This window comes from Pogona vitticeps, chromosome 2 (genome assembly GCF_051106095.1).
Source record: "Pogona vitticeps strain Pit_001003342236 chromosome 2, PviZW2.1, whole genome shotgun sequence".
Lineage (NCBI taxonomy): Eukaryota > Metazoa > Chordata > Lepidosauria > Squamata > Agamidae > Pogona > Pogona vitticeps.
In genome coordinates, this window is record NC_135784.1 from 179,774,158 (window position 1) to 179,796,665 (window position 22,508).

General features: G+C 45.2%; 1 protein-coding gene across 2 annotated transcripts in view; it reads right to left on the bottom strand.

The window, feature by feature from the left end:
• Positions 1-4,987: 4,987 nt before the first annotated feature.
• CACNA1F (calcium voltage-gated channel subunit alpha1 F) overlaps positions 4,988-22,508 on the bottom strand; it is a 76,260-nt gene continuing 58,739 nt past the window's right edge. For both annotated transcript variants that reach the window (XM_072991467.2, XM_072991466.2), the window contains 13 exons: positions 21,826-21,985; positions 20,667-20,794; positions 19,914-20,010; positions 19,554-19,656; positions 18,171-18,272; positions 17,423-17,553; positions 17,172-17,303; positions 14,488-14,720; positions 14,220-14,360; positions 13,806-13,969; positions 12,476-12,588; positions 10,404-10,709; positions 4,988-5,770 (listed from right to left, as the gene is read on the bottom strand). In XM_072991467.2, the coding sequence (XP_072847568.2) occupies positions 5,450-5,770; positions 10,404-10,709; positions 12,476-12,588; positions 13,806-13,969; positions 14,220-14,360; positions 14,488-14,720; positions 17,172-17,303; positions 17,423-17,553; positions 18,171-18,272; positions 19,554-19,656; positions 19,914-20,010; positions 20,667-20,794; positions 21,826-21,985 (2,131 nt within the window). In that variant the 3' untranslated portion in view covers positions 4,988-5,449. The remainder of the gene's footprint in view (positions 5,771-10,403; positions 10,710-12,475; positions 12,589-13,805; positions 13,970-14,219; positions 14,361-14,487; positions 14,721-17,171; positions 17,304-17,422; positions 17,554-18,170; positions 18,273-19,553; positions 19,657-19,913; positions 20,011-20,666; positions 20,795-21,825; positions 21,986-22,508) is intronic.

Sequence of the window (22,508 nt, forward strand, 5' to 3'; positions counted from 1 at the left end):
TCACCATGGGGGGTTCACTCCAAACCATTTGCCATCCATGGGTTTTCTTGTGGGCCTCCTCAGACCGGGGGGTAGGATATTGCAACAGGGGTGCCGAGCCCACTTTCCCTCCATGGGCATTTCTGGATGCGACATCTCTGCCGATTTGGCCCCCTTCCCTTGATCTCCCTTCCTGAGATAAACATATACCATTCCTTCCACAGGTTCTGCTTCCCCCAACTGCACTGCCAGTCCTTCCTTTCTTTGCCTTTCGGATCTTCTCCCTCTTTTCCTAGCTTACCCCCCTCAGGTCTGACATTGCGATATTACTGCCTCCTTTCTATTTCCTCTAGGGTCAGTTTTACGCTCTCCTGTCCAGGGGTCTTCCATTTCTAAGCCACCCCATCCTAGAGGAATGTCTTCTTCCTTCACCTCCTTTCCTTTCTTTTCTTCCTCTGCTTTGTCCCCTCAGTTGCCCCATCTAGCTCTCTTTCTCCTTCTCTCTTCTCCTCAGCACCTGTCACCACTATTGGCTTCTCCCCTTTCTCGTCCTCCTCCTCTTGCTCTTCTTTCCCGCTCTTTTTCTCCTCTACTTTCAGTTGGGCCACTGCTGGTATCACGTGTATACCCTGTCTCGTATCCTTCGGTTGTGGGCGCTGGAGGGGACGGCTCACAGGCCTCTTTTCTGTTGGGAAGTGGTTCCTCCTCACAGCATCTTCCAACAGAGGACTGTCATCTGCAAGTTAGAATGCATGGGTGCCCTATTGTTACAATGCATTATATATCTGTATCTATATCCAGGCTGTGAAGGATTTGTTTGCTTGTTTGTTTGGTGGTTTGCAATCACATATTACTTTTTTTTTTAAACTTAAAGTGGGAAAGCCAGCAAGTGCTATGTTGGAAAACAAAAAGGCTGTCATATATTTTAGGGACCTAGTTAGTGTGTTTTTGTTGCTGTGTGTAATGCTTTGCCTGTGATTACACTGAGGTGCTAGGAATCCTTTGAGGCCTGTCATTTTGCCTCCACTGATGGGGAGGAACAGTGGCCCAGAAACAGCCAGACTTGAAAGAGGCAAACTGGGCGCAGTGGTGAGGAAGGGGTGGCTCCCCAGATGTTGAACTGCAAAGCTCATGAACTCTTAACCCTTGGCTAGGTCCGATAGGACTTGTAGGCCAGAAACATCTGGAGGGCATGTTCCTCACCCTGCTGTGGAAGTAGCATCGCTCAGTCATAATTTCCAGTCTTGTCACAGAACGGAAGGGGAAATTTTATACTTATCCTGAGGGATAATATGATTTTTCTTTTTTGAAGGATCTTGTCTTAGGGCTTGCCACTTTCTTTATGGTTAATCATTTCTTTTTAATAGCATGGTTTAAAATATTATCTAAATCATACCTTGCCCAATGCTTGGTTTGGTTAAAATAATGCTCAGATAGTGCCTGGCTTAATTTGAAATTAGGCTGAGAGCACAGATGAGGTGCTCTCCTTAAGCTCATCATCACTAAAGTTTCTAATAGCCTCTTCCAAAATAATGCTTCTCTTCCCAAGATGTTTGCAACACAGTCAAGGTTATGTTTCACCAGCTTTTGCTAACAGGCCCAATGTTAGCAGCTGAGGAGGCAATTGCCACATTGGGGGAAACTCCAATGTCCTCTGAATATTTCTGGCATTTTTAGAGGAATAGGAAAGCCCTGTGAAATGCTCCTGCAAATGATATTTTTACCTTTTTTGTGACCAGGTTGGCAGAGGACTGCTGGGAGTTGTAGTTGTCCCTCAAAATAAATAAATAAATAAATAAATAAATAAATAAATAAATAAATAAATAAATAAATAAATAAATAAATAAATAAATAAATAAATAAATAAATAAATAAATAAATAAATAACCCGTCCCAATCACTTGTCCAAACTCTGGTCCAGCAGTTCTTGGACTATCTGCCTCATCCCTCACAGTCCAGGATGATGGGAAATGTAACAGTACTGCTATCCCAGATTACTAGCTGTAGAATCACGATGGAACACTTTCATATGATGTCCAACCATTGGTCACTATATAGTCCAGTGTTTCCTACATTGAATGGCAGCAGGTACTCAAGGCTTTCTTTCCCAGTCATTGTCTGGCAATGCCAAGACCTCTTTCTGCCTGCTAGGTATATGTTCCTTAGCTGGACATCGGTTTAATCTCCTAAGGCTGGATCGCATAAATATTGGCCTTTATCAGATTGCTAGTTCCCAACTAAAAACAGAGCCACTGAATTGATTGCTGAATGGTTATGTCAACACTCAAATAAATCTCACAGAGTCAATAGGTCTATTTTAGTCAGGACTAGAAATTTGATATATATATATATATATATATATTAAGAACACCATCCAGCATTAAACTTCACTTCTAGTGTTGTGGAATGTGGACATAATAGCTGAGCACAGTACTTAATGCCTAAGGCAATGATGTGTTTACCTATGTATACAATGATGTGTTTACCTATGTATACAATGAGCAGTTGTGCAAACAACTTTTTAAAAAAATGAATTGCAAGTGTTAGGGTGGGACAGTCCAAACTGGAATTTGCCAGGGAGGTGCAGTAGGGGGGAAGGTCTCCTATTCTTGGTCCTCCTGTGGTCCGAAGTCTGGAATACCCCCTCTCAAAATGCTTGATCTACTTCACAAGTACAGTGTGGTGTCATAGTTAGAGTGACCGATTAGGACTCTGGAGAACAGGGTTCAGATCCCCACTCGGTCATGGAAACTGACTGGGGGAGTGGAACTGGTAAAACCTCTCCTTAAAATTCTCACCTGCCTTGGAATCCCAATCAGCGTTGTTATATGTTGGTTCCAACTTGACGGCACAGTACACACACACACACACACACACACACACCTCACAAGTGTGGGGACAAAGTGAGGAGGAGGATAGCCATTGTACACCACTTGAAACACAGTGAAACAAAGGTGGAATGTAAATACTGTATAATAACAGATAAAGGCTAGGTAGTGTGAGGTAGAGAATCATGCAACTATTCTGAACTCTTGAATTTATTTAGAATAAGTGCTATATATAAGATTTACTATTAGCCAGGGTGACACTTCAAGATCTTCTCTACCCACTTCTGCATGTCATGTTCTGCTATGCCGACCTTCGTACTCTTGATGTCACAAGCTTTGGTTTCTTGTATTTCTGTTTTTTAATTAGTTATGGCAGAAGAGTAAGCCCACCCTTTCAAGAGCAAACTTAAGACCTGGCTCTTTAGGCAGGCTTTTTCTCCTGTCATCACCTGATTATTTTTTCCATCTTGAACTATATTATTACTGTTGTTTTTATTATATTGTTTTTACTTTTATCTATTATTGTTAGCTGCCCAGAGTAGACTTCGGTCTGGATGGGTGGGGTATAAATTTAATAAATAAATACCCCATTCTCTCTTGCAGATCAAAAAGAACTTCAAGGATCAACAGGATCTTTTCAAGTACCTTAGATATTTTTTGTAAGATGCCATATTTTTATCCTGATTATGGGAAATGTAGGAGGGGACATTAGCTCCTGGCTGTTCTTTTAGTGAAACTTTAGAAATGTCTGTGATTTTGTTCTTTAAGACACAATAGGCTCTTTCATGTCTCGAACATTTTTAGATAAACATTTTAGATAAACTTTTTCCATAACTTAAACCTGAGGCAGACAACTCTGGCCCTCTAGAGGTTTTCGGACTGCAACATTCATAATCCCTCCCAATTGGTTATGTTGACCAAGGCTGATGGGAATTGTAATATAACATCTTGAGGGCCACAGTTGCTTAATTCCTTGTCTTAAGACAAATAAACCCCACATATTACCAAGGGAGCAGAGGGCAAGAGAAGTTGCGTTCTCTCAGAGAATCGCTGCCTTTGACTCTTTCTTAGCTGTCACATTAGCAGTGGTCCTTTTTTTGTACCTCATTTTGGGGCTTCTGGCAGACAGAAAAGCTCTGCCCATCCCTGAAATATTTCCAAGCCATTGATGCTAACTACGTATAAGAACTGTTTAAGAACTGGTGCCTAAATTTGCTTTTTCCCTTCCTCAGATTTTATTACTTTTTCCTTTCATGATGTGTCCTTTACACTAAAAACATGAAAGCAGGGACTGTTTCATGTTTTATTTTGATCTGGAAGCCACTGTGGGGCTAAAAAGGTTTCAATAAAAAGATAATGCAAATTTTCAAAGTAATCCTCTGAGTGTAGGAATTACAACACCAGTTATCTCGGAACTATATATGTCACCAAAAAATAATAATTTTAATTTGCATATTCTGTCTTGCTTATCGATTATGTGATTTTAGGAATAAATCAATGTGGATTTGGCACTAAGCAAGCCCATTGAATAAGAAGTCTGTGTGAAACCCGCATGGTTTGGATGGATAGTTTTGCCTTTAACCCAACATGGATCCAAAATTCCATCCCATTTGGTCAGGATGGGCTGTAGAACAGAGTGAAGCTTACTGAGTTCTGTGTCCAAACAGTACTGCTTTTAGACATGTATCTAGAAACTGTTTCTCCACAAAATCCTTCAGAGGAAAATCTTTAGTGGAATTCCACTTCTGGAGCTTTTTTAAAAAAAATATTATTTTTGAAAAACATATTTGAATAATAACTATTGGGAACCTCTTACACTGAAATAAACTGTCTGGGAAAGCATTATCTCCAACCTCACCCCTGAATAAAATAAACCGCAGTGTCTGCTGCAGGAACAAAAAAAAGCCCCTGCAAACTTGCACAGGAAATCACATATATTGAACCAGGCTTTGCATCATGTGGTTGGTGAGAAACATGCCATAATCATCAGCAAGAAACCAGGTAGTTTTGTAGGAAAGCTTCTCTCTCCTGTGTAAGCCCCTAGAGTATAAGCGTCTCACTTGGTTCAATAAAGAACTGGGAATAATTAAAGAAAACGGAGGAAAGTGGGATAATGAGGGCTGAGAACATTTACCTTTTCTGCTTTTTTTAAAAGTCTGCCTAGTGAAACAGACCTCCTGATTTTCCAAACAGTATTTATTGTTTCTGATAGAAAAAAAGAAAGACATCTTCCAACTTCCTTCACAACTTCCAGCCTCTTTTAAAACTCCTGATCATTCCCTGAGGGAAGACTTCCAAGGGTTGTTTTTCCCTTTCTGGATCCAAAGTAAGAGTAGTCAAAATCTGGAGAGGGAGCAGCAAGGAGCAGACTGCCTAAACCAGAAAAGTACATAGACCGTGTTTCTAAGTGCTGAGGGTTTCTTTTGCATTGGCCAGTGCAAGGGCAACCTTTGGCTTCCATTGTTTGGTCTTGCTTTTTTGTCGTCCTCCCCCCCGCCCCAGCAGTCACTCCCATCATGGCACACCTTTGAGCTAGTCTTTGCCCTGAGTCCCAAGGATCCAGCACCTTGGGGGTGGGGTGGGGGTGGGGAATCTCTCAGTGGCAAGTGTCTCTCTGTGCCCCACCAGGGGGCACTTCATGGTCAATAGGAAGTGACACAGGCCATCTCGTCGGCCAAGTCCTCTTCCTCCCGGGTGCGGAGGGGCTCCTCGTCACTGTAAACGGGGCCTAGACTTCCAACTCCGCTATGTTCCCCGTCGCTGCTATATAAGACGTGGCTGCCACCGCCACCACTTCCTTGGCCACCACGTTCGCTGCCAACAAATCTGCGGCTGAGTAAGTCCGTGGCGGCGCTTTCCATTTCATCGATGGTCATGTGACAGGCGTCGGCAATTTCCCGCTTGGTGAAGGCCACAAACTTTGGATCCCGTGCGTAAAGGCCTAAGCCCTCTGAAATGAGTACCTAAAAGGGAAAGAAAGGCCATACACATTAAAGCTCTTGAGCCTGACCCATGCATACTAAGAGAGTGGGCCAATGTAGATACAGTGTAACAACCAACCATCATTAAGGAAACTCTGTAACCACGGTGTGGTGTGGATAAAGAAGACAGAGAGAAGCTTTTCCATAACACAGCGGTCATTCGCTGAAACAGAACGGTGGGAGATTCACAACAGCAAGCATAAAAGGATAGCAAACAGCAAACTGTTAAACGGTGGAATTCACAGCCATAAAATGTAATGACCTGTTTTTGTTGGGGCACATGGGTGTGTATGTGTTGAAACAGTAGAGTTGATCTGCACAGAAACATCCATGCATGCCCAGTGACACAATGAGCTTTGGCAGACCACATACTTGTGGTACTTCCTGCCATGAGCATTTTGTCATTGAGGAAGAAAGAGATGGAGTGGTAGTAACAGTCAAAGCTCTGGAAGACAGGTCCTAATAGGTTGACAGGGGTAACAACTGATGGGCTAACCCCTTCTCCAAATAGCAGACACCCAACCGTGCCACTTCTTTGCATCATGCGCTGTACTTCTTGCCAATAAAGGTGGTTTCTGTGGGTCTACTCTGCCCTCCACTGGTAGCACCAACCCAACCAACATGGACAATTTTAACAAGATGGTGGGCAAATCTATGCAGGATGGTGCTAACTGTGGCTATGAGTCATGGTAGATATCTGTCTCCATCCAGTAGGAAAGGCAGTAGGCCTCTTTATATCGGTTTTGGGGGAACTTGGATGGGAACATGCAGATTGGCCACCATGTGAACTGACAGCTCAACTTGATACACGTCTTTGGTCTGATCCACCAAGGCTCTTCTTATATTCCAATCAATGGACATAGATGGTTCACGACAGGAGTAGATCAAGCCCCCCCCTTTGGGAGTGAGCCCCTCCCTACTCAGACCATGAACTGCCCATGTCTATACTTTAGCATCCCCTTCACGGATTGCTGCCTTGTCATGGTGAAGGGGCTTGAGTAATTCAGAGAAGCTATGGGCTGTGCCGTGCAGGGACACCCAAGATGGACAGGTCATAGTGGAGAGTTCCGACTAAACGCAATCCACCTGGAGCAGGAACTGGCAAGCCAGTCCAGTATCTTTGCCAAGAAAACTCCATGAACAGAAACAAAAGGCTAAAAGATATGACGCTGGAAGATTAGCCCCTCAGGTTGGAAGGCGTCCAACATGCTACTGAGGAAGAGCCGAGGACAAGTATAAGTAGCTCCAGAACTGATGAAGTGGTTGGGCCAAAGCCAAAAGGACGCTCAGCTGCGGATGCGCCTGGAAGTGAAAGGGAAGTCCGATTCTGCAAAAAAAAAGACTGCATAGGAACCCAGAATGTAAGGTCTATGAACCTTGGGAAGCTGGATGTGGTCAAACAGGAGATGGCAAGAATAAACATTGACATCCTGAGCGTCAGTGAACTAAAATGGACAGGAATGGGCAAATTCAATTCAGATGATTATCATATCTACTATTGCGGGCAACAATCCCATAGAAGAAATAGAGTAGCCCTCACAGTCAACAAAATAGTGGGAAAAGCTGTACTGGGATACAATCTCAAAAATGATAGAATGATATCAATACGAATCTAAGGCAGACCTTTCAACATCACAGTAATCTAAGTTTATGCACCAACCACTGATGCTGAGGAAATTGACCAATTCTATGAAGACTTAAAACACCTTCTAGAACTGAAACCGAAGGAAGATGTTATTCTCATTACAGGGGACTGGAATGCTAAAGTAGGGAGTCAAGAGATAAAATGAACAACAGGTAAGTTTGGCCTTGGAGTTCAAAATGAAGCAAGGGAAAGGCTAATACAGTTTTGTCAAGAGAACAAGCTGGCCATCACAAACACTCTTTTCTAACAACACAAGAGGTGACTCTACACATGGAAATCACCAGATGGGCAGTACCGAAATCAGATTGATTATGTTCTCTGCAGCCAAAGATGGAGAAGCTCTATACAGTCAACAAAAACAAGACCTGGAGCTGATTGTGGCTCTGATCACCAGCTTCTTATAGCAGAACTCAAACTGAAGAAAATAGAAAAACCATGGGCTAGTCAGGTAAAATCTAAACCAAATCCCTTATGAATACACAGTGGAAGTGAAGAACAGATTTAAGGAACTAGATTTGGTAGACAGAGTGCCTGAGGGACTATGGATGGAGGCTTGTAATATTGTACAGGAGGCAGCAACAAAAAAATCCCAAAGAAAAGGAAATGCAAGAAAACAAAGTGGCTGTCCAACGAGGCCTTACAAATAGGAGAGAAGAGGAGGGAAACAAAATGCAAGGGAGACAGGGAAAGTTACAGAAAATTGAACGCTGACTTCCAAAGAATAGCAAGGAGAGACAAGAGGGCCTTCTTAAATGAAGAGTACAAAGATATAGAGGAAAATAATACAATTGCACTCATTTCACACACTAGCAAGGTTATGCTCAAAATCCTCCAAGGTAGGCTTCAGCAGTATGTGGACCGAGAACTCCCAGAAGTACAAGGTGGATTTCAAAGGGGTAGAGGAAGTACAGACCAAATTGCTAACATGTGCTGGATTATGAAGAAAGCCAGAGAGTTCCAGAAAAACATCTATTTCTACTTCATTGATTACGCAAAAGCCTTTGACTGTGTGGACCACAGCAAACTATGGCAAGTTCTTAAAGAAATGGGAGTGCCTGACCACCTTATCTATCTCCTGAGAAATCTATACGTGGGACAGGAAGCAACAGTTAGAACTGAATATAGAACAAATGATTGGTTCAAAATTGGGAAAGGAGTATGACAAGTCTGTATATTGTCTCCCAGCTTATTTAACTTATATGCAGAATACATCATGCGAAAGGCTGAAATTGATTGAATCCCAAGCTGGAATAAAGATTGCCGGAAGAAATATCTGAAGCTCAACATCAAAAAAACTAAGATCATGGCCACTGGTCCCATCACCTCTGGCAAATAGAAGGGGAAGATATGGAGGCAGTGACAGATTTTACTTTCTTGGGCTCCACGATCACTGCAGATGGGGACAGCAGCCACAAAATTAAAAGACACCTGCTTCTTGGGAGGAAAGCGATGACAAACCTAGATGGTATCTTAAAAAGCAGAGACATCACCTTGCTGACAAAGGTCCGTATAGTCAAAGCTATGGTTTTTCCAGTAGTGATGTATGGAAGTGAGAGTTGGACCATGAAGAAGGCTGTCCGTCGAAGAATTGATGCTTTTGAATTGTGGTGCTGGAGGAGACTCTTGAGAGTCCCCTGGACTGCTAGGAGATCAAACTTATCAATTCTGAAGCAAATTAACCCTGAGTGCTCACTGGAAGGGCAGATCCTGAAGCTGAGGCTCCAGTACTTTGGCCATCTCATGAGAAGAGAGGACTCCTTGGAAAAGACCTTGATGTTGGGAAAGTAGGAGGGCAAGAGGAGAAGGGGACGACACAGGATGAGATGGTTGGACAATATCATCGAAGCTACCACCATGACTTTGACCAAACTCTGGGAGGCAGTGGAAGACAGGAGGGCCTGGCGTGCTCTGGTCCATGGGGTCACGAAGAGTTGGACATGACTTAATGACTAAACAACAACAACAATAGTTTAGCATGTTTGAATTAACAGACCATGGCTTTCAGTCTGCTGGCAAATCCGAATCAGAAATCATGTTTTAAAGAAGGCTTGCAAATCATAGTTTGTGCTCATTGTGTTATGGGAGGATGCTTGGAAAGGCAAAATATTCTGGTGGCCACCACTCTTGCTTCCAGAAGCTGCTGTATTATGAAAACAGGAATAAACTAATGAATTCAAATCTAAGGTATGAAAAGCAAAGTCAGAACAGCAGCTCCAAACTATGGTCAGCTTGTTCTATGTACGGAAGTTCAAACCATGTTCAGGAATAGCGCAATCTATGGTTTGTCATGACATTTGAACAGTTAAGCAGCTGAGAAGGCACAATGAATTGGGGTTTTTATAAATGGATATTGTTCAGTTTCCCACCCTTCAAAATCTAAGATCACACAATCTCAGGAACTCACACTTCAGTTAAACATAATTGCCAGTCCTTAGCCCTAACAGTACTGTAGTGGATATAGCCCCCAAAACTAATGGACAGTGTCCAGTACAGCCTTAGAAAACTGCCAGGGGGTTGGGGGCAAGCACAGCCGCAAACAGTCACTGCAAGTGTGGCTTCAGTGCCTGCGTTGGCTCTTTCCTGTTCTGTCATAGCTACAAAATCCAGAACCAAACAGGCACCCATCCTCACAGCGAGCGATGTGCTCGGTTAGCGTTTTGTTTGCAAGATCCAGCTTTTCTTTGTGTGCAGTTGAGATCATGTCATTATTTCCAGCATAGCATGCACATGTCTTTCCAGGAATCAGATGTTCAGAAAAGAATTCTGTTACCAAAACCAGAGGACAGAATTTCTAAGTTGGGATGGCCTATTCTAATGCCGCTGCCCCCCCCCCACTCTGTGACCCTTGCTCTCACACAGCATATTTCTGCATAACATGCTTGTGGGTCTCAATCTCATAGCAGGGATGGGGAGAAGGTGAGCACTTGGCCTCAAAGAGCTCCCAAGCAAACCCCCTTGTCCTCTACTCACCGCTTCCACTAGGCTGTCCGCACTGCCACGCTTATCATTGTAGCTGTGCTTGAGTGGGCCGGGCACGTGGAGGTGGCCGTAGGTGTGGTAGGGCACCTCCGGCTCATTCAAATACCACCGTGCCCGTGACATAGGTGGAAGGCTGCTGCTGTTCTTCTCCCAGCTGTGCCCAGGCAAGCCAGCCTCTTCCACCAGGATGAGTGGAGCATAGAGCAGCCGGCCCCGTTTCGGTGGGGTGGCCCACGAATGCGAAGAAGCTGTTGAGGACCGGCTACCACTGTGCCACGAGTCGTAGCTGCCATAGCCCTGTACAGAGGAACAAGAAGGGGAGAAAGAGATGGATGGAGCAGCCGCAGCCACAGCCACAACCAGACTGGACATATCCACACTGTAGACTCTTCAGCTTACATACACAGAGCTGGAGCTATCGGGATGATGGCAACACATGACCATGAAATCACCACACACCACACTCTGGTGCTTTGGAATTACTTCATACCACAAACCCAGCTTCATCACTATCTAGCGTTAACTTAGAATATCCAGTATGTATTATCCTATTAACATAACAGTATGATGTCAATAAACAGGGTTGTTCTAGTATGGCAGGATGGCTACAGCATTGACCAGACAAGCTCGAAGTCCCATCCCATTCCCACATTGCTGGGAAGCCTGTGGGATATGTTGAGCCAGAGCAAGTTCCCATTTCCCAGCCTAATCTAACCTGCTGGAGGGCTTCTGTGGGGATAAAAGTAGGAGAGACTCTGTCACATTGCTCTCAACTTCTTCTCAAAAGGGAGGATTGGGTACACATGTGAGAGGGCCCAGGGGTGGTGGTAAACAGTGGCCTTCCAGATGTTGCTGGACTACAATGCCTATCACCCATGATGACTGGTAACACTGCATAGGGCCAATGGGACCTGAAGGCAACTCTCTAGACGGCCACTGGTTCCCTATCTCCATTGCAGATACATACAATCACATGGATGTGCTAACTCTGCTCACATTCCCTTGAGGGAAAGCAACCGCTCATTCCACGAACCTTTGAGCAACAAAATCTCACTCTGATAGCAGAGCTCATACTTTGCATGCAAATTGGGGTGGGGGGAAGAAGGGCCAACCCCTGGTCTTTGCTGTCAAAGGATCTCTGGGCACATGGCTGAGAATGTTGTCTCAACCTTGGAGGGCCTCTCCCAGTCTGAGTGGACAGTTTGGGGCTAGAGATGGGTCTGAGGCAGCTGAAGGAAGTTTACTCACAGGAATACTCAAGAGTGCAGCACAACAGTTGTGCAATAAGTCTATGGTGCCTCATCAGTTGAATGAGAGCCACACAGCAGCTTTGTATTACCAAAATGGTGTAAGATAGACAGCCACACGGTAGAGCCAAATAATAAAGCAATAGGTTGCCTGATCTGGCCATAAAACAGAAGTAAAATCTGTTGTTAAAATCCCAAGGTAGCATGAATCTGCTACATATCTAGGGCTCAGTTTCTCAGAAGCCTCAGCTGTCAAGAGGATGTTTCACTTAGAAACATGTCTGTTACTCGTAAACAAGTACAAACTTAACTGTAACTCAGTACTGGATGTTTTGCTCCCTTCTGCTACTTGCTGGCTTTGAAATGATTGTACACAATTATATGCTTCTCTTTGTCACAATGACAAAAAGAGTCATATAGAGGTTCTAATGAAATGTCAGAAGAGAAAACGGGGTGCTGAACAAGAAAGGGCAGCTATGGAGTGTTCTGTGCTTTGACTACAACTTGCATACCAAAATGGACATACTGTTGCAGGCCATGTATGACCAGCTTCATCCAGAATGTGGCCCTGAATCTGCTTTCAGTTGGTCTGATTTTTAAGGCCTACAAAGCCATCCTTTAGCAGAGAACGCTTCAGACTGCCTTTCTAGCAACAAGCTTTTACGGAGGTGGGGTCTATGGGGAAAGAGCTTATAGGACAAAGGGCTTCGTTTTCAAGACGGTGCCCCCCCCCGACACTCCTCCTTTAGAAGGAGTACACCAGTGGGCATCTGCATTCATGCACTCTCTCACACAGACAACTTGCAGAGAAATTACCGGCCCACGTGCTCGGCAAGGGGGTGCATTTTGGTGGTAGGTCCCCGGGATGGGAATGTCGTCGCAGCTGCCTTGACGCTGCAGGCACTGGATGCTGAAGGCTGGTTTGCGGCCTGCCGAGGGAAGAAAGAAAACGTCAGAAAAGGCATCAGAGGTCAAATTGCTTGCTAGTGGCCAGTGGCCGCCCACTTCCCAACAATTTGGTGTATCTCCAAAATGATTAGAACTGAGATCCTGCTTCTAAATTTAATTGCCCCAGCAATCTTCAGCCCATCCCATCCACACCCATCCATTTCACAGATCAGCACATGGAGTTCCTTGCACACAGTTGTGTACAATACAACCGTGTGCTGTGTGAAAGAGCACTTCTGCTTTTTTTCTGCTGCCTGCCTCTTTCCATACCATATTAAATGGTGTAGAAGAGAAGGCATCAAATGTTTCATGGCTCCTGTTCAGAAAAGAATTACTTATGCATGGATTAGAATATCTGGAGAGACAGCTAGGTTGAATTCTTCTTCTGGACACACTAGTTGTTTTGTTTTGCTTTAATTTATTTACAAGGAGTCATGTTTATTTTTTAGCCTCTCATGCAGGAACTTTTAAGCATGGATGGAACCAGATGGACAAATACTTTGCAGTTTGGACTGCTTGTGGCACAGTCCGGAAGAAGCTACGTCCTGGTAATCACACAATGTACAGGCACTAGAGCCCCAGTCTGATCCTGATCTATGCACCGGCTGGACTGTTTTGGTCCAGCAGCAAGGCTACCCCCTTTTGGGGGTGGTGGTGAAGCAATTCCTGGATGGGCAGAAGGTTGCTTTAAGGAAGACTAGTCCTGGCATAGCAACTATTTCTGGTGTGGGATGAGACTTGATCCTTTGTTGATGCCGAATGGCACCAGATGCAGCTTGAAGTGATACAGTCCCCTACAAATGGGTTGCCACTTTTTTCTGTGCCTTGTATATGGTGGTTTTAGCCTCAAGACCCACATTAGCCAACCTCCATATAGTACTTCATCTGAGGGCCAAACTATGTTTTGCCCCATCATTAGAAGAAGGAATTCCCTAAGTGCTGAGTACATCCAATTGTCACAGGATGAGGTTTTCACACTTCCTACAGCGTTCAAATAAGTTTGCTTTGTTTCATGATTGGTCACCGGTAGGCGGGCAAAGGCATCATTTGCATATGATTGCTGCATCATGTTCCAGGTACATGTCAAAAACATGTATCTGGAACATGGACAGATTTGGCTTTTGAGTAACAGGCTCCGTCTAATATAAACCTTGCCTCTGAGATGCTCAGCTCCCCGGGGATCTTTGTCCATCCTCACCTGTAGGGGTGGGAGGCAAGAGGCGCCTGCGCTTGGTTTGCCTGCCCTCCAACGGTCCATTGATGAGCCCATTGTTGACACGCCGGGAAGGGAGGGGCAAAGAACCGCCGTATCCTGTGTCCCAGCGGCGGCGGCGAGGCTGAGGGTGGTGCAGACTGGGTTGCCTGGGGAGGACAGAAACACAGCAACCACATAGATCAGCAAAGAAAGCTCCCCTCCTAACCACAACCTGTGTGGCAGCAGCAGGTGTGTGTAGCACTTCCAGCATCCACAGTCTTTGGGGCATCAAATCACAGTCTGTTAATGGATTAACATCCATCAAGAAGCTTCTACCTTCACTAGTTTTGGAGAGACCATAAGGCCACAGGTGTGATCAAAAGGTGTCCCACTGTGCCTGCGGCATGTCCTTCTCACCTGTCCCGAGAGGCTAGGCTCTCCGAGTCCTCCTCCCGGCTGTAGTATCCCTGCTCAACCGAGGTGTCCTCCCCATAATCATCGGGGTGTGTGGCTTCTTCTTTCACCGTAGGTGGGATGCAGCTGCCGTCAGAGCTCCGTCTGGGTAGAAAAGATCAGGATATCAGGAACCTCAACTGCCCCCCTCCGGGGCCCTGCGACCACACACCCTTCAGACCCCCAACCCCGTCCTTCTTTTCCAAAGTGAGGAGCTTGTTCGGCCCAGCACCTGCTCATCCTGCGTCGGGTGGCAATGTTGGGAAGTTCGGCGGGTTCGTCTTGATCACCGCCGTTCTCCTCGTAAGAGGTTGGCCCATTCGTCATATGGGAGAGGCTGGCACTCGAGGGCTGCCGGGAGCTCACAAGGCCATTCGCCACAGCCTTGCCGTCCTGGTCTGGTGAAGCTCCAGCAGTCGAGACATGATGGTCTGGTGGGGCACTGCCGTACAAGGCCTCCGTGCTCTGCGGGAAGGAAATAAGCACACCTGTCTTGGGAACCACTCATCAGACCATTGGGCAGGCTGACACCCACGCGAAAGGCCACACTTCCCCACTCATCAATCTAAACCTCTTCTTTCTGCCTCAGATTCCTCTTCCGACAGTTTCCCTTTCCTTCTGAGCCTTCTCCTGCTGATTTTTTTTTTTAAAACTTTCGCCTTCCATACAAATTAAGCATGCCTCTGCCTGGATCACTCCCACAGGAGCAGACCTCACTGACATTTCTGATACTAGATCAGACTGGTTTTCCTCCGATTTCCGATGGAAAGTATACAGGCCGTGATTCACTCCAGAGATGACAAGGCAAAAAAACGGAGGGACAGGGGCAGGGCTGGTTCTTGAGCACCTGGAGACAGCTATGAAAACTGGCAATTTTCAATTTATAACAAGAAACGTCAGCTGTGTGTAATTCTTAGCCCCCTTTCCCCTGCTTCTGCATGCCCTCCTTCCTCCCTTGCTCCTTCTGCCCCTCTTTTCTCTGGCTCTCTGCCACTGGTGCTGCCTCTCCGTTAAGTCACAGCAGCTCAGCCAATGAGAGCCAGAATTTCTTCTAGCTACCCCACCCACTCTTGAATTAGGGCAGCAAACAACAACAACAACAACAACAACAACAACAACAACAACAACAACAACAACAACAACAACAACAACAACAACAACAACAACAACAAAGGAAGTTATAATTTGAACAAGCAATTCTTCTGAGGAGAGGTGGTGGTGCGAGCATTTCCCACTCCTTGTAATTTGCACAAACACCTGGCTTTGACACCTTTTGAAGTCAGGGCTTTTACAGGTTAAATTCTTTCTCCATTTCCCCAAATACCTCACCACCTCCTAGTCTCTTCCCCTACACAGTGAGAAGCAACATCTCATACACTCATCTGCTGTCCCAGAAATTCAATGGCAGCCGTTTCTGATCAGGAAAAAGGAACAGCAGGCATGGAAAGGGAGTGAGAACTGGCTAATGGAATCCTGCCTCGTGAGCAGTTAGTACTAACCCTTCTGGGACGGAGCGGGGGGGGGAGGAGAGGGAAAATGAGGAACTGTAGCATTGCTTTTGAAAATAATAAGCATTTGACCAATTATCCTGTACCTTCTTTTCAGATCTGATCTTCAGCTATATGGAGGAAAATCACAGTCATTTAGGAAACAATAGGAAATCTCATCAGAGCTGAAGGGGCAGCAAGCAGAATGTGATGCACACAGTTCGGGGGGCTTGTCTCCTGGCCTCTGAGGGTTACCCCACCTCAGTGGGTGCCCTGTCAAGGGCCTTGACTGGTTAAAAACAAACTGGAAAGGGAGCTAAACCATATAGCAGAGGAAGATGGCCAGCCTATGCTGCCTGGGGGAATTCTGAGGGTTGTAGTTCAAAACCCCAAATGTGCACAACTCTGTATAGGATAATGTATTCTTCCTTCTCCCCAAGAAGAAGCCATTTTTCCAAATCTGAGATTTGGTAATGAGCGTGAAACAAAAACTATCCCTTCAAACTCTATAGGACTCCATAGGCAATGTTATTGGCCCGGTGGTCCTAATCCATGCTAATCAATACCCCTTCCCCAATGAGAAGAGGACAAAATGACGACAGAGTGTGCCTAGACTGACATTTGTCCTGCTGCTTGTTCCACTGCAGGAAGGGGCTGGTTCACTCCTTTTTCCAGTGATCAGAAGACATAATTGATGGAATAAACCAATCCAACTCCAGACTTTTCCTACCCACACCTTTCTGGGTCTCTCTCAGGGCTATTACTTTTTTGTTGTGGGTAGGATTGCTCTGGTTTGATTTGTTTCCAGCACATGCAATTACTGGGATCAAACCAAAGCTAACTTCTTGCTTTAATTTCCCAGCTGGTTTTAATATCCTCATATCATTAGTGGATTAAACAGACTTCTTAACCACTTAATGATATGGGGAAATTAGGAAATTAAATTGGGAAATTGGAAACTTCCTTCCTGTGCTCCTCCACAGAACAGAGGGAGGATTAAAAATTACAGATTTATTTTTAAAAATAATGAAATCCCGGAAGCAGGAGGAGACAGAAGGGGGCAAGGGCGGATGTTTTTTCTTGTCCTTTTGCTTTTGTAAAACAGGGTAATTTGAGGTGCATATACTGTTTGAATACAAGGATCACACTAAATGGTATACCAGATCTGACCTTAAGTGGCCCTATTTAGAGAAGCCCTTAGTTCTCACTGAAATGGTAAATTTGTATCGGAGAGAAAACATGACTAGCTGCTCCTCCACAGCAAAGTACTGCTTTCAGATAGAAAACCAGCATATGAAGGGAATGTGAAAGGGATGCTTTCATATGGTGCAGCGCTCAGCCCTTTCAGCCATCCGCGCCTACAGTCCAAACTGGTACACAGTGCGCAGGCAGGCGCATCCTCTCATAGTGAACCATGTCAAAGGCTCACCTTGTAGGTCACTGTCTCCTCTTCACACAAAGTCTCCCCGTTCTCCTCCTCCTCCTCCTCCTCCTCTTCCAGATCGCAGGACATTGCCCGACGGATCTCAGGCCCCAAATCTTGCAAACTTTTCAACCCAGCCTGAACGGGAGAGAGGCACCAGGACAGCAGGATCAGGCCAGCTCAATATCCTCAAGGCCCTTCCTTGTTCATTAGGCCAGGAAATGAGAAGGCTCCTAACAAAAAACAGGGAGACTCACCTGCAGAGCAGTAGAGTTGCTCGGGGAGCCGTCCGGTCCCAGCATCCCCTTTTCCTTCCGCTTGCGGAATTTACGGAAATAATCCTGGATCAGGAACGTGGCATAAAACTTTCCCACAGTGACCTCCTCCTCTGCCAAAGGAAGGGTTCAGTGCAGGCTTATTAGGAACTGTTTTTCAAAGCATCCGTATATATCCATAAAGCCCCTTAAAACAGGCTGGCTGGTTTCCAAACAATAAAGGCTCCTGCAGCATCTGAAAGCTCGAACTAAAGAAGGTAATCATCTGCACTGCTGGATAGCTCAATGATTTAGGGATCTAGTTGGGAGTTTGATTCCCTGCTGTGCCTCCTTGACAGGGGCTGGGCTCAATGATCCATAGGATCCCTTCCAGCTCTGCAGTTCTTTTATTATAGATCTAGAAAGTGCTGTAGGTGTCTCTACTTTTCTTCCAGTATGACTGAATTAAAGGGTTCTGCTCTTTGGAGTTCTACGCATGACCTGCTTTTTGTACCAAGAGCATTCACAGTTTTTCCTCATTTTATTATGGTATTGCTTAACTGTTGCAATACAAATTTTACAGACATTGGCATCTGCCAAGTCTGGCAGCTGCCCAAAGGTCCTTGGATGGTGAAATGGCTCACTGGATCAACATGGCCTCTAATCACACTTTCCCAAATTCTTCCCGAAGACATATTGGTGGAAGGAGGATATAGGGATGGATCTGTTGCTAGGAATAAGACGCACTGACCTTCTGGTGGGGGTATCACCTCATCCAACAGTTTGGGCTTTGTCCGCTTCCAGATCTTTTTGATCACAGCACGAAGCTCCTTATTGGCGACATCCAGGTCTCCTGTAAGAGTGAGGCACAATGAGACTTCCCAACCACTTTCCAGACTTCTGGATTAAGAAGCTGTTGTGATCAGCAGTCTCACCACATGGGGAGTGTCTTTAAAACTAAGGGGCAGGGATGAGTGGCTGGGGTTCCAAGTCAAGGAGGCATGCCAGCTACTGAAAGAATAAACAAAGTGCAATAAACAGCAACCCCCAATTCCTTACACATAGGGTAGATGTTTGGCCCTTCTCCTTCAACATAATAAGCTGCTTCTACACATTCTTGCTTCATTAAGCAATGCAACTGCAGTTCTCATAGTTAAATTAAAGCAAAACCACATAGATACTGCTGTGGGGCAGGAGCTCAGGGCTCTCGCTCTGGGGGCGATGTGCCCTCCAGCATTTCTTCCAGTTGCACCACCAATAATAATCTAGCATTGGAGAGAAAGCCAAGAAGGACTTCTGGGCCGGGCAACCAACATCATGGCTTATTACTACCCGAGATGTGATGGTGGTGGAAATGACGCTTTTCTGGGGGAGTAGAAAGAATAGGGGTGAGATCTTATTTTTAAGGCAAGGACTCAACCCTGGAATCTGTGATGACATATTGGCACATTTCAAGTCGGCTGAACAATTCGCTATCATTTCTGGCTAGCACGGATCTCTGCAAACCTTCCCTCCCAGCACAGGTCCTGTAAAAATCCAGAAAGAAAAGAGGGAAGCAAACCGTTCCTCACTAACATTCTTAGGATGTGTGCCAGCTCCATAGGGTAGACGTTGCTCACCATTCGGCTTTGTTTTTCAAAACAATGTGGTGTTCACCAGCTTTGTGCAAGATTACTCTGTCAATTCTTTTCCCATATGATCATTAGATACACGTAACTTTTTGCAGGAGAAGAAAAGAGCAGCTGCTGCTGAAAGCTGGGCAGACAGATTTCTAAAAAAAACTGAGTAATGGCACCTAGAGAGAACAATAGCCACAATCCTATCACTTATGCTGGCTCTGAGTCCAATGTGGCATGATTCACAATGACAAATTGCTGTTAGTGAAAAGGAGTAACTGCACATATTCCTTGTCACGCATCAATAGCATTACTTAGTGCATGACGAGGAATACAGAAAACTCTTAATTAGCTGACAATTCACTAGTGTGATTTATACCGTTGCACTAACATCAGTGTAGGTAAGCAGCAGAATTCTGGCTGTTTACTTTCAGCTTGCATAAAATGCTGCTCCTCATCAGGAAGTAATAACTTTGTACACAGAGGACACCTGCCATAAGAATCACCTTACACCTCACCTTCTGTCTTGATCTTGAGAGATGTTCGCACCAAGGCAAAGAGAGTAGCATTGAAAGTGACTGTTCCATCTGAGTTCAGGGGCATATTCATAGCCACTAGTCGCTGCAGAAACAAAGTACATTACATCCAGAAACTGAAATATTTTATCTTTATTTTTCTTCTTAGGCTGCTACTGCACAACCTCCCACATGGTGTGAAATCCAGAACCCTTGTCTTCTGGCCTTTCCCCAGCCTCCCTGAGCCCCAGAAAGAACCAGGGATAAAGGCCCAGAACCTGATGGTCGAATTCTACCTCCAGTTTTTATTCTCCCAGCAAGACAGAAGCCAAGAGGCACATCCACAAGGCTTCTAGGAATTACCTTGCAGGCTACTCGGTGGGGGCAGAGTTTCCCAAAGCCCAAAGGTGGCTGTATACGGCGTAGCAGGGTCACCACGTCGAGGTGCTTGATTCGACCCCTGAAACAACAAAAGGAGAAAAATGTCTGCTTGTTTATCTCAGGCACAGGCTGATTCAGGAACAGTTATTATATGGCAGATTGCATAAACATGAAATTTTAAACCTTTTTATAAACACAAGCATCCAGGGAGTATGACACCAGCACAAACCATTCTGAATGTATGTTGTTTAACCCAAGCGTTTGTAAAAACAGTGGTGCAGATTTCAGTAAACAAATTAGCACATTTTAAAACCCATAAAATGAGATTTCCATCATTTTATTTCAGCACTTCAAGTCATTTGTAGGGGGTTACCAGACAAGTACCGCCACTTGCAGTTCTAGTAAGGGAAGCAGACAAGGACAGGTATGTCATTATCCAGAAATGACACTTGTTAACGATTGCTTATAAAGAACCAGGAGAAGCACAACCAGCACTTTCCCCTCTTCAAATTTCACCCCTGAACACAATCTTTACTGCCTCTAGTGGTACAAACTGAAATGGCAAAACATTAATGATTGCCTCTATTGGTAGGAGATGGAATTTCAGGACAATCTACAGTTTAGCTGGAGGAGGGCAGGCTGAAAAGTTCTGGGACTGCTAGAAGATCCAGACATACAATACAGTTCCTTGTGCCAGTTATTGCATTATAGGACAAAGAGGTGTCCCCTTCTTACTTTGCAGCTGGATCATACTCTGACCAGATCCTCTTGAACTCATCCAGATGGTGGGGACCCAGAATGGACCAATCCCGAGTGAGATAGTCGAAATTATCCATGATGACAGCAACGAAGAGGTTAATGATCTAGGAGAAGGGAGACAGGGAAGTGAGTTGATGCTCTTATAAAACCTATCACAAGCAGGGAGAATAAGAAAATAGAATTACATAGTTCAATCCTATGAATATTTATTTAAAAGGAAGCCACACTTGAGAGTGCAGAGCTTGGAAAAGTTCTTTTTTTGCGTGTGGATTGAAACTACCAGAATCCTCCAGTCAGGATGGCCACCAGCTACCCTGGCTGACTGATTCTGGAAGTTGTAGACCAAAATCTGAGCTTTCACAAGCTCTTGAAGGGTGTAATTCCTATACATCAGCCCCAATTGAAAGTGTGGATGTCACAAGGCTTCATATACATCACGACTCATCAACCTTTTCTTACTGGAACTATTCTCAGTGCTTTGGTTTAGCCTTGGAATGGTCCAAACAAACAATGCAGAAAAGATGCCTTAGAACATAGATGCTACCCACTGCCTTTCAACACCTATCGTTCTGCACATATCTAGAGTTGGGAAGGGAGGTTCTGCACAACAGAGGATAATTATGTGCATCAATGCTCCTCATTTCGACCACTAAGCCTGGGACATGGGAATACCCATGCACAAACTTTTCTGCTGGTACAGGAGGGATACCAAAAGCAATAAACTTGAAAACATGTCACTACGATGGTTGCTACTTGATCCTCTGTTTTGTTGCCGAAGCAGAGACACCGCAGGAAGATCTGACGATGTTCTGTGAGCAAGGACAAATGAGAAAGAGCAGAGGAAAATTTTTGCGTGGGCACAGAGCAGGAATTTAAAAAATGTTCCTCAGGTTCTCCTTCTCCAACCCCAGCTTCTGAGGCAGCTTTTACACAAACAACTCCTTCACCTGTTGTTTGTGTAATAACAGCTTTGGTCTTTAGAGAACAGGGCTCCTCAAAAGCCCACAGGGCTAGAGAAGGGATACATGTTTCCACATAGTAACTGGGATAATCTGGGAAGTAGCCCTGCAGAACAGGGCCAGGGATCCTGTTGAGGCCGGAGGGAGGCACTGGCTTCACGGCAGCAAGGTCTCACCAGAAAGGCGCATAGCATGAAGAAGCTGATGAAATAGACAATGGCAAAGTTGCTTCCACATGTGAACTCTTCCCCAGGCTCATAATCAGACTCCGGGTCACAGCGTTTGCCAGGCAAGCTGGCCAGCATGATCTCCTGCCAGGCCTCCCCTGTTGCACACCTGGAGAGATGGCATATGAGAGAACCGGGAAAAACAGCAACAACACGTAAGATAAGCCATGATGGTTCCATGTTTTGTTCCCACCATGTCCAACAAGATGCCTAAGGGGGAGGGCACAAGCATGGCATGAGAGCAGTGGCACCCTCCTTCTGGCCTGCCCCAGGGACTGGCATGCAGAGGGTCTTTGATACTGGCAGTGACACAGATTCACCCTGAAGGCAACCAGATGGAACTTGGGATGGGGCACCAATGTGGGAGAGGGAGGGAGCCAACACAAGGGGCCGTCCTGCAGTTTGCCCAAGGTGTCGTGTGGAAAAACAGAGAAAGGGCCTGTTAGGTCTCCACATGTGATTTTGTTCCTCAGGAGTATCTATAAAAATCTGAGTAACTCTGTGATTCCACAGATCAAGCATGTTTGAAAAAGGAGTTATTTGCCCTTTAAAATAAGAGGGAGAGGGAAGGAAGAAGGAATGATAAAATGTGTGTGTGTGTGTGTGTGTGTGTGTGTGTGTGTGTGTGTTTG